This window comes from Nansenia antarctica (assembly GCF_963989245.1).
Source record: "Nansenia antarctica genome assembly, chromosome: 1".
Taxonomy (NCBI): domain Eukaryota; kingdom Metazoa; phylum Chordata; class Actinopteri; order Argentiniformes; family Microstomatidae; genus Nansenia; species Nansenia antarctica.
This window is the reverse complement of record NC_137674.1, coordinates 99,545,961-99,558,482: the sequence shown is the minus strand read 5'-3', so window position 1 is coordinate 99,558,482 and position 12,522 is coordinate 99,545,961. Positions and strand designations below refer to the sequence as shown.

The following is a 12,522-nucleotide window of genomic DNA, read 5'->3' as shown; positions in this document are numbered from 1 at the left end:
CCAACATCACTGAGAGCCCTTGGCTACTAGTAGGAAAAGGTGGAGGATCTCCCTGCTTACCCTCTCCACCTCCGGAAGGTCGTCCAGCAGGCTGACGGTGTGCTCCGTGTCGGCCACGTCGTTCTCACAGCCTCCCGCTCCGATACGTAGCGGCCTCTTGGCCATGGACTCCAACACCGCCTCGTACAGGTGCTTAGTGATCAGGGGGTAGGGCAACTCACGCAGGTAGTCCTTCAGCACACCTGGATGGTCGGAGGGAGGGAGGGAGAGGGGGAGAGAGATGGAGAGAGCATGAGAAGCAATTCATGGAAAGTGCTGCATATCAAGCTCTGAGCATAACAACTGAGATGATGGTAACAGGAGAGCAGATGCTACTTCAGAGGGCTGAGACTTGGACTGGAGGGCACTTCTATAGCGCCTTACAAAGCGCTTTACAATGGCCTCTCGTTCACACACACATTCACACACCAATGGCGGCAAGCTACCATGATGGGGGACAATTTGGGGTTCAGTGTCTAGCCCGAGGACACCTCGACACGAGGCCAGCCAGGGGTTCGAACCACCGAACCCAAAGAGACTTCCAGAAGTTGAGAATGAATCAGCACCACCACCACCACCACCACCACCACCATCATCATCATCATCATCATCATCATCATCATCATCATCACTGTGTACTGCTCTGTACTGGTCTACGATCAGCTGAGCTTCAGGGCACGTCCCCTGAACAGGCAACAAGTCTCACACACCTCACATAAAGACAGCTTTAACACCTGACAAATCACCAACAGTGTTCACTTTATAAAAGAGGTTCGGTATTGAGAAATCAAAAGGCTTTTCTTTGATCCCCTCTTTTATATATACGGCAGGACCTGGCACACTCTGCTTGCTGCCGAGGCAACCCCCATTGTGTTGCAGCGAGGGGTTTTGTAGCGTCTGGTGCGATGGCTGATTGGAATGGGGCGTGACATGGCAGCCTGAGAATGTCCGGGGGTGGGGGGTGGGTGGTTTCTGCAATGGTGCGTTCACACCTGTGACTTCAACCTCCCTCAGGCCCAGACAAAGGACACGGCCAAACATGAAACCCCACACTGTCTCTCTATCTCCACTAAGTCCCCAGAAGAATTATTGGCATGTCTTTGCTTTTTTCATCAAGAGGGAGGGAGGGAGGGAGAAAAAAAAAAAAAAAGATCAAATACATTCATAAAATCAAATAAATAAATTTAAAAAAAAGCTCTTGGCAGCCAGTCAGTTCTTAGTGGTTGGGTTCTCTTTTCTTTCTCCCCCTCGGTGCATAAATAGGGATCAGTTTTCCGGAGCGGTCTTTGAGCTGTGTGATCACTGGCTCCTCTGTGACACGGTCAGAGGCTGACAGTCTCCTCTGACCGGCCTGCTCCAGTCAGGAAGACACAGCAAAGAACCAGGCAGTCAGCCAGCCACCAATCACCAAGGCACACTAGATGCTGATTAAGAGACTAAATCGGTGCTGCTAAATGAATGAATGAATGAATGAATTAGTCACTTCTGACCTGGTAAATACATCTCCCCTGGTTTTTATAGTCAAAGTTTCAAATCTCCTGAGATGTGACAATGACACGCACGCACGCATGCACGCACACACGCACAGACACGCACAGACACGCAGACACGCACACAGTGACCACCCCTTCACTGCTTGAGAAGAGCAGTGCATGAGAGCACAAATCAACAATCACTTTTTAAGCCCACCCAATCTCTTTCTTCTCTTAAGGAAAGGGTAAAAGGTTAGTAGACATTAAAGGAATGCTGTCCCGTCTATTTCAACCTGCCTGACATAATCTCTCTGCTGCTGCCTGCTAATCCAGGCAGAGAAATAGACAAAGAGCAGATTGACAATTAGCTGGGATTAGATCGCTTTTTAGTGGTGAGACACACTGAAAGCATTCGGAGCGAGGGGCCACTATATTATAATAGTACACAGTATGACGACACGGTCATCTAAATTTGTGTTGAAATCCCGGATTATCCCTTTGTTGTGGTTTTAGTTGGTTACGGCTCAGAGCGTTGTGTAGGAGTGATGCCACCTGTGGTAAAACAATGGGGTGTCGCTGCTGCTCTACGACACTGGAGGTGAAAACCTGAATCATCTGACGTGAGACGATGGCCGTACCCAACTCAAACACATCACTGTGGGTAAAAGGGTACAATTTCACCAGTGACGACAACAACGACAGAGTGGGATCTTGGCAAACTAATTAGGAAAAATATGTATAGTAGCCAATGTGTAGTATCAATGTAAGTGTCAATAAGTATATACTGTATAAGGTAAAGTGTCAACTTAATATAAGGTAATAAGGTATATAGAACAGTAACTTATGTATTTGACATATTCTAACTAACCCTATACATAAAAGTCCTGGTCCACGTCTGTACTTCAGCTCTACAGCCCGCACAACACTTCTCCTGTACTCAAGACTCAACACGCCTTCACACAGCAGCGCAGAGAGAGAGACAGAGAGAGAGAGAAAGAGAGGGAGAGAGAGCAGTGCATTCCACAACCGTGGTGCCTCTCCACCAAAAACTGCAAAACAACCAAGTCTGCCGTGTCAAGCAATCAGAGTAACTAACCACTGAGAGCCCCCTCCCTTCTCTCTCCTCTTCTCTCCCCTCCCCTCCCCTCCTCTCCCCTCCCCCCTTCCTTCAGGTAGAGTCACAATGACAGGGCTGTGTTCAGACAAACTCGACCGCGTGCCGAGATGAAAACGGTAGATATGAAAGGGAAATGTTTGTTCAGGGGCCTGGGGCAATAGCTAGCACGACAGGCACCTCTTCAACTACAGCCTCCAGGGCTTTTCTTACCGTTGACATTTTGTAACATTCGACCAGAGCTACGTATACGTATACATTTACCTTTTTCATTCTTGACAAACATAATTGGCAGTTTCTACTCTAGCTTTATCTAAGAGATGGATATCAAAGGTATCTCAAGGTCTAGGGATCTCATCAGGCTCACCATCCCAAAAGCCCGCACTGTTTTTCGGCCACAACTCCTTCAGTTTTGCGGCAGCAAACGATTGGACCACCTTACAGAACACACTCAAGCTCACATCACTTACCATTTTCAAAAATAAACTTCAGCAGGTCATAGTTGACTGTTGTTCCTGCTGATTGCCTGCCTGCCCCCCACCCCCCCCTCCCAGCACACACACACCCCTTCCCGCTCTCTTTTCACACATAGGTTAGTTGACTTTGTTTCTATTTGTTTTTATTTATTTATCTTCACTGTCTTTGCCGTTCTCATGTATTGTATGTATTATTTTGTGTTGACCCTGAGTATTTCTGTTTATATGTTTGTTTTTAGGCCGGGGCCTCTTGGCCAGATCTTCATTGAAAATTAGAATTTTCGGATTTTATTTGGTTAAATTAAGGTCAAATCAAATAAAGGTAGCCTACTGAGCATGTGCCGTCTTTGATAAGGACCGATAAAAGTCAAAAGGATACGTCGTTGCACTCTGAATACCTTCTAATACCTTCTGTGAGCATCCTTCAGCGAACCAAAAATACTGTCCTTTATCAGTCTCCAGAAAAACAAATAGCTTCATCAAGTTTGTTCTAGATACGTATACATCAGTGAACAACATAGATTGTGTGCAAGCAGAATATGCCACGTGCGGGTTCAAAATGCAATGTGCAATGTTCAAGATTTTTTTTAACGTTTTAACAAAATGCTGAGGTTTCGAACTTCACCATCTTCTGAAAGGGTAAACCCAAGCATGGTAAGACCCCAGTGACCTCCACTCCAGGTGGTATGAACTCACAGGACCGATTGTTTGGATAGAGTAGAGGTTGGCCATTGATGAATATCATAAAACGTCAGCTTTGTCGTTTTTTAAGTCAACAGCATCTTCCAAACACACGATTTAAAAAACAAACACACATAAACTCACACAAAACATCCAAACACACAGACACCACCTTTATATGCTCCACTCTGCAGCTCCCCCCTGTGTGAGTGTGTGTGTGTGTGTGTGTGTACTGACCCAGAGAGAGAATGCAGCCATTATGTGTGGGGCAAATCATTAGCCTGCTATGATTCAGCGTTGTGTTTACCCTGACTTTGGAGTACCTTAACCCCTGTTGGGGTCTGACACACACACACACACACACACACACACACACACACACACACACACACACACACACACACACACACACACACACACACACACACACACACACACACACAAGGTCATGGGCTACGCCACAGGGCAAACAGGTGGGGCTTCCTCTGCAGGTGTGACCCATATTTTCACAGCTAACCTGGCAGGTAACAAACACACCACGGGTGACTGCTGCTTTTGTTAAGAAGCAGCAGTACAATAACTCATCCTTTAGCTACGTAGTCCTTTAAGATACTGTTTCACACAACTGATAACATTACAGAAAGATCTTTAAAAAAAACACCAACAAACAACTACAACGTCCATACCGCTCTGGGGCATTGATCGACCTTTGACCTATTGTTCAGCAAAGAAACTACAGGTCACTGCTGTCATCGCTGCCAGGGGTAAAAGAACAAATGGGGGCTTGTTCTCCCCTTCAACCCCCCCCTGCCCCCCCACGCCCACATCCACACCCACACACAACCACCCACCCTTTCTCTCCCTTCTGCTACCCCCTGCTCTCCCCTTCGCCCCCCCCCAGACCGGTAGAGGGCCAGAGAAGGGGTGTGAGGCCAGGGGGCGCTGGCCTGCCTTTGCCCAGTGAGTCCCTGGTGTTGCATGCTGCCCTGACAGCCACACAACCAGGGCTGTACCTCTTTGTCAGGCAACGGCCGCCTCCTAGCCTGCTGGGCCCAGAGTTCAGCTAATCCCCCATGCGTGAGCCAAATACCATCTGTGTTTGTTCGGCAACAAAGGGGGTACTTGTTAATGACTCTCCATGTCTTCACTGGGGAGGACTAAAGACTGGGCAAGGCTGCACTGTGCAGGGCCAGGGAAGGGGAGGACTAAAGACTGGGCAATAATAATAATAATAATTATTATTATTATTATAATGTTTTATTTGCCATGCAATCAACTTGACAATTAATTGTTGGAATGTGGTATTTTTTGCTCTAGGTACAGGGTCAGCATAGTCGGCACCCCTGGAGCAATTAGGGGTTAAGTGCCTTGCTCAAGGGCACATGCACCTCCTTTGAATCAGCGACCTTCCGATTGCTAGCCGGCCTTTCTAACCTCTAGGCTACCGCCGCCCCCCTAAAAGACTGCACTGCAGGGCCGGGGGGGAGGGGAGGGAGGTGGTGAACCAGAATATGAACAAGTCAAGTCAGCTAGCTAAGCTACAAACTACAGATGCATTCCATTCCTAAAAGTAATTCCTCTTCCCTCTCCCCTTTCACTCTCCCTCAAAGATATGACACAACTGTGGCCTGGGGTGGTCCAGTGGTCTAACGCCGGCGCCGCAGTCTACAGTGCACACATTATCAGGGCTTAAAGTGGGAAAAAATCCTGTGCCTGAAACTTTTTCTTGGGGAGGGGGGTCACAGTTTGAGATATTGGGAGAGCGGGTACAGAAGACAGCTTCTTGTCTCAATGTTTAAATGCATTAATACTATTTTATAGTCAATACAAAATATATGTCTCAATGTTAAAATGCATTAATACTTTAAATGAATGTGCAACAATACTATGTGCAATATGACAACCCTTGTGTACATAAGGTTCAGATATAGGAAAAGTTAGGATATTTATAGCATAGCATAGAGTACAGCACAGTGTTTTATTGTATAGTATAGTAGTATAGTAGATAGTGTACATAGCCTTTATTTATGTAAACCAGCTCTTTTCCCTTTTTTATTTTACCCTTGGACCTCGTGTTTTTAGTCTTTTTCCAAGCACCAGGGGAGCCCCCCCTCCTAAATTTCGTTGTATGGTACCTGTACTGTATTACAGTTTTTCTCAATTGCTAAAACACATTTCACAAAACTTTCCTCCATTTTCCCAAAACTCTAAACACAACACACTTTTCTAAAGCTACATAAGCAAAACCACACCTTCTCTCTTCAAAACTCAAACTCAAACCCTACCCCTAATCCTAACCTTACTGTAACCCTAGCACCTAACCCTAACCCTAGTTTTCCCACATGTATGATAGTCATGCATAAAAATAAATCTGCGCTCCCTGTCTAACGTTATATCTAACATTACATATTTTACATTACAGTAAGGCTGATTTTGCATGCTAGTCATGCATTTTTAGATATCTATTTCCCCCCTTTAAATGGCATATGATGTCCGAAATTTTACTAAAGTTCAGCCGCGAAGTTGTTGCACTGTTGTCCTATCGAGTTTTACGTAAATAAAGGTTTGAAAAATGTTACCGTATTCCCACAGGTACCGTAACATGTACAATACTGTACTGTATCACAACTCAATGCAAACACTACAGAGGATCCATTACACACAACAATACTCACTGAAAACAATGTTCAGAGTGTGATGTTTTTTTATTTATTTATGGAACTATACCACACACACACACACACACACACACCACAATCATTTGCAACAAGTGTCTTACATTTTGAGTCGTTATGTTTAATGAATGAAGCCAGTGTGTTCATTGTGTTAACATTTTGCTGACTATGGCAAGCATTTTGCATCACATGAGCTTTAATTGAGAATTGAGAATTTGACATTTTGAGCAGAGTTTTTTGCAACTTGTGTTTTAGCAAGACAAAATGTGTTTAGATTTATGAGAAAAGGAGGATTGTGTTTTGTGAATTGTGTCTTCATGTGAAATGTGTTTATGGTTTTGGCAAATGGGAGCTAGTTTTATTAAATGTGTTTAGAGAACTGGTCATTTGGTTTAGATAATTGGCTTTTGTGTTTTAGCAATTGGGAAAAACTGTAATGACAATAAAGACCATTCATTCATTCATTCATAATACTGTTTTATACTTAATAAAATAAAAATAAAAATAGATGTCTTTAAAAAGGCCAAACTGATTGCATCACTTATTAAGCCACTATCACTATAACAATACAGAATAAAATATATACATGTCTTTAAAAGAACAAACTGATTACTTATTAAGCCACTATCACTTATATTCTCCTTCTTGGCACCACGTCCCATAAGGCTTCCCGTCACTACTCAGGGGTTTTCCTGGCTCAAAATGAGGCGGAGGTGGTACCAGTGGTGTTTGACATCGGGGGGGACCCATGAAGCAGGGCTGTCTGGGGGTCCTTAAACGAGCATCAAACACTTAATTTCTTGCATTCTGGTGAATTGATATGCACCAATTTGTGCCCTTTTGCCATCAATTTATGATGGAAATGTCATTATATATGTAAAGGAAAAAACAATATTCAGGCACCAGATGGCCATTCAAAATATAATGTAATATAATGCAATATAAGGCTCTCAGGCATTCTGTACTTTCAAATATGTATTCTCCTTGAGCAGTCAACATCAACTATCAGCTGTTTCGCTAGCAAACACGAAAGCTAAGTTATTTGTGAAACAGCGCCCCCGCCACCACGTCGGCGCAATGCCGCAATTGCAGTTTTTTTTTATTTTTATTATTCTCCCGCGCCGGAAATCCGGCACTGTGCCGGAGTACTTTAAGCCCTGCATTATGCTGGCCCGAATCCGTCCGAATGCCCTGCTGACATGCCTTCTCTCCCTTCTTCTCCTGTATGTCTTTACTATATCTGTCCAATACAATTAAAAACATGAGTGGGACTGCCCCCACTCAGAAAAAATTGCTTGGAAAAAAAAAGAAGACATGACACAACTGGGTTGGTGTTAGGAAACTCGTTTGTTTGTCTCCTGTCACTTATCCAGCCCGTCAGGGTCTGTCAAGGGGGGAGTGAACGTGGACAGAATGGAGTGATAAACGTTACGGAATGAAACGGAACCTTGGTTGTGTATCTCACTATCCCTGTTAACAAACATACTTCACACCCAGCATCACATCCACTAAGCTCAGAAACACTGTCTCAAAGCCTTCAGCTTTAAGCTACAAAGCAGTGCTGCATTTCATTCCAAAGTAGTCCCAACCCCTCGGTCCTCCGCTCTCTTTCACTCTCCTTTCACAGACAGGAACTATTTTGCTCCCATCTATCCAGTCCTTGCCAGGTTCTTTAATGGGAATTGAACAAGGGCAACTCTACCCCCAGTCTACACCCCTCTACTGCCCTCTACACCCCTCTCCACCCCCCCCCATATATCTCTGTTCACAGCCACCTACTCTCCTCCAAACACTGCCCTCTCCACACTGCCCTCCGTTCCATTCAGAGGAGGGACGGGACACGTACCGACTGATTTCCCATCAGGCCGTGCTCCGTTCCAGCAAACACCCCCATCACTGATGCTTCCTGTTCTATTGGCTTCCTGCCCAGTGGTGGACGAGGCTCTCAGGTGGCGTGCCGGGCGTTCGCCAGCTATCTATCTACCAGGTGGAGGAGCAACAACAACAACATCTGTTCTCCTGTCGAGAAAATACAGGTTTTAAAAAATACGAACCGTCCTTGTCCAGTCCCCCTGTGTTTAGATGAGGAGATTAGTAATACACTTCTAGTGTACTTCTACACAGAATACCAAATCCTATTATGGTGCTACAGTATATTCAGCTAGCCTACTACATTATTGGAAAGATTGACCCACATGATATACTATTATACAACCCCACATTATACGAAGGTTTGAGGCTCAAGAATCAGAAGTCAACACATGAACACAAACATATCAACGCAAAGGGGCTGTAAAAACTGATTACCGTATTTTCCGGACTATAAGTCGCACCCGAGTATAAGTCGCAGCAGGCCAAAAATGGGCCATGAAGAGGAAAAAAACACATATAAGTCGCACTGGACTATAAGTCGCATGGTTCAAGGGAACGGGCTTGGCGGAATCAGCGGGGAAAGAAGACCCTGTTGAGCTTGACTCTAGTCTGGCACTGTGAAGAGACATGAGAGGATTTGTAAGCCCAGGAAGGACATAATTCACGTTGAAACTTCTTCTGAAAGGTTAAGGAATACTTGTATTATCGAGTGTAAAGTCCGCTAGCTAGCGCGGGGCTAACAACATGGCGTCGCGGAGGAAAAATGAAACTTTGAACAGCCTCTAAAAGGTAATAAATGACTTTAATATCGTTTCTAACGTCCATAACATTGTGTATAAGGTCCATAACATCATGTTTAATGTCCACATTGTCGTGTTTAATGTCCACATTGTCGAGTATAATGGCTATTCTATCGCGTATGAAGCGCTACCGGAAGTAGCAAAATGCTACTCGCGGGTACAACATTGCAACGTTAAACAGCCTCTGGAAGGAATAAATGACTTTAATATCGTTTCTAACGTCCATAACATTGTGTATAAGGTCCATAACATCATGTTTAATGTCCACATTGTCGTGTTTAATGTCCACATTGTCGAGTATAATGGCTATTCTATCGCGTATGAAGCGCTACCGGAAGTAGCAAAATGCTACTCGCGGGTACAACATTGCAACGTTAAACAGCCTCTGGAAGGAATAAATGACTTTAATATCGTTTCTAACGTCCATAACATTGTGTATAAGGTCCATAACATCATGTTTAATGTCCACATTGTCGTGTTTAATGTCCACATTGTCGAGTATAATGGCTATTCTATCGCGTATGAAGCGCTACCGGAAGTAGCAAAATGCTACTCGCGGGTACAACATTGCAACGTTAAACAGCCTCTGGAAGGAATAAATGACTTTAATATCGTTTCTAACGTCCATAACATTGTGTATAAGGTCCATAACATCATGTTTAATGTCCACATTGTCGTGTTTAATGTCCACATTGTCAAGTATAATGGCTATTCTATCGTGTATGAGGCGCTAGCGGAAGTTACTCCTTGGTTCATGTCAGTCAGAGATTACCGTATGTCAGTTCATGTCAGTCAGAGATTATGAATTATTGATATATAAGTCGCACCTGACTATAAGTCGCAGGACCAGCCAAAGTATGAAAAAAACCGCGACTTATAGTCCGGAAAATACGGTAGATTAGAACTGGAGAAGAACTTCATAAAAACATAAACTTGTGTGGCATTACTGACACGTCTCACGTGTAACAAGTCTCTGGCTGGTCGCGTTTAGCTTGAGGTATGTCCCAGACCATCTGTGGACACTGGGCTCTGCCAACCCCCCCCCCCCCCCCCCCAGCATTGGAATGTCCCAAATCAATGAGGGCTAAGAGAGAGGCTCCTACCCCCCACCCCCTTGATTAAAGTCACCCTGTCCTATCCCACCCCAGCTGTTCACAGAGCCCGATTCAATTACAGTGGCCACAGACACACACTCATTTGGTGATCAATACATCATGATCATGACATGTTAACTGAATTCACAAGCATCTTTTCAAATCCATGACTAACATTATGCTGTGCTTGGGCGCACTCCAATGACACTCGAACAAAAATAACATATTCACAGTTAATTTATGTGAATATATTCTGGCAGTCATGATCAGGTTTTTTTTTGTTAGGCTACTTTGTTTAAAACAAAGAATGGCCTCTGCACTTAACATGTTTTTGCAAGCTTTGGATTGAACCTTGACCCCGGGCTAATCCCTCTCACTACCTCTGCTTTTTAAATTAGCTGTGTGACACACCGGTGCTCTTAGCTCATCCATGTTGCCTGCTTATTAGTTCTTCTGCCTCTGGCCTGGCTTGCTGCCCCCCCCCCCCCCCCCCACCTTTACCACCCCATAACCCCAACCCCCTTTACTACTCTCAGCCCAGCCCAGGCCCAACCACCCTTCCCCCTCTCTCTCTACCTACCCCCCCCCCTCCCTCCCTCCCTCCAGCCCATCTGCAACACCCACTCGCTCGGCAGAGCAAATTTAGACAGCAAGCAAAAACCAACAATCCACGCTGGTGCTGGCCCTTTTTTTCTAACCCGCTCAACTGTTAACTGTGTTCTTTGCCCTGCCATGCAAATGCATGCGGATCAAAGCAGGCATGATACAAGGACGCCTATATGGGCCTCTTCCCAAAACCAACAGAAAATCCCACAATGCCCTGGCTTCCATGGTCTTCCTCTTTTTGGTGGGAGAAAAAAAAAAAAAAAAAAGCATGAGCAAGTCTTTTTCTGAGAAAAAAAAAAAAAGCATGAGCAAGCATGATTCTTTTTCTCCAACTTCTGCCCCCACTCTCTCTCTCTCTCCACCCTCTTTCGGAATTCTTTATTAGATTTGAGATGAGATGGCAGATTATAAGCTACAGTACAGACAATTGGTTGTCTTCAATCGAACCGTTTTGGTTAGGCTAATCTCATGGATATGCTTGAACCCAAGGGAAGATTAGACATGAACTATTGACATGCTCCGAGCAACACAGACAAGAATAACCACTGATATCAGTCACTGATACTACATCAGTCAGAAATTACTTTGAGCTGAGTGAAACTGGGTAATTATTGTGTAGATAATGATAGCTATCTGTCTGTGAGTTGTTTTATAATGGTACCTGTGTGTGTCTGTGTGTGTGTGTGTGTGTGTGTGTGTGTGTGTGTGTGTGTGTGTGTGTGTGTGTGTGTGTGTGTGTGTTCGTCAGGAGAGGCTGGTGGTGGAGGTAGAAATCGAGGACGGGCTCAGTGTACTGCGTGGAACGGAATGAGGAACGGGATCATAAATGCACAGCCTCGTTCGTGTGAGGGCTCTTTCCCTCAGGCTCAGTCCCACACTGGTATGCTGACTGGAATGCTTTTACTACAAACAAAGGCGCAAGCACACACACACACACACACACACATGCACACACACACACACACACACACACGTGCACACACACACACACACACACGTGCACACACACACACACACACACACGCACACAGGGTTAGGGGTTAGAATACATTTTGTGGTATTTAATTATTTACCTGTGATGACGTTGATATCGGGGTAGGTGTTTTCACAGAGCTCAATGCCAAGGCTGTCCCTCTCGAAGGCTTCCCTCAGCTCCTTCTTCACTGCTGCCGAGCCACACAGGCGGTAGAGGCCCACCACCTGGAACACACACGCAGCTGCCAGGTCAAACTGGGCACCAACGTTGTCTTTCTATTTAGTTCAAATATTAAATGATATTAAATAAATGGGTTTCTTTCTGTACACACACACACACACACACACACACACACACACACACACACACACAGACACACACAACACACACACACACACACACACACACACACACACACACACAATGACATTACTGTCCTAAAGATCAGTCGACATTTGAGACAGTCTTTCTGTTCATTTGACGAGTAAAGCCAAGCAACCTAGTGAGAGAAAAACACAACCGTAGGTCCACCTGGGTGACAAACCACTGGGAAGTGGCTCAAAACAGCAGTCAACAGCTCAACAGTACACCGTCACTGAGCAGAACACCCAGCCTGTCTGTGAACGACGCTTATTGTGGAAGTCACTAGAGCGTCTGGTAAAATGACCAACATGTAAACTGTGAACACCACCCAGCGAGGAAACCCATGGGGTTACG

General features: G+C 45.0%; 1 protein-coding gene across 1 annotated transcript in view; it reads right to left on the bottom strand.

The window, feature by feature from the left end:
* syde2 (synapse defective 1, Rho GTPase, homolog 2 (C. elegans)) overlaps positions 1-12,522 on the bottom strand; it is a gene marked incomplete at its 3' end in the record, with an annotated part of 42,410 nt that overhangs the window by 5,198 nt on the left and 24,690 nt on the right. Inside the window, exons 4-5 of the mRNA XM_080528317.1 lie at positions 11,903-12,029; positions 61-242 (exon numbers count right to left, since the gene is read on the bottom strand). Coding sequence (XP_080384443.1) covers positions 61-242; positions 11,903-12,029 — 309 coding nt within the window. The remainder of the gene's footprint in view (positions 1-60; positions 243-11,902; positions 12,030-12,522) is intronic.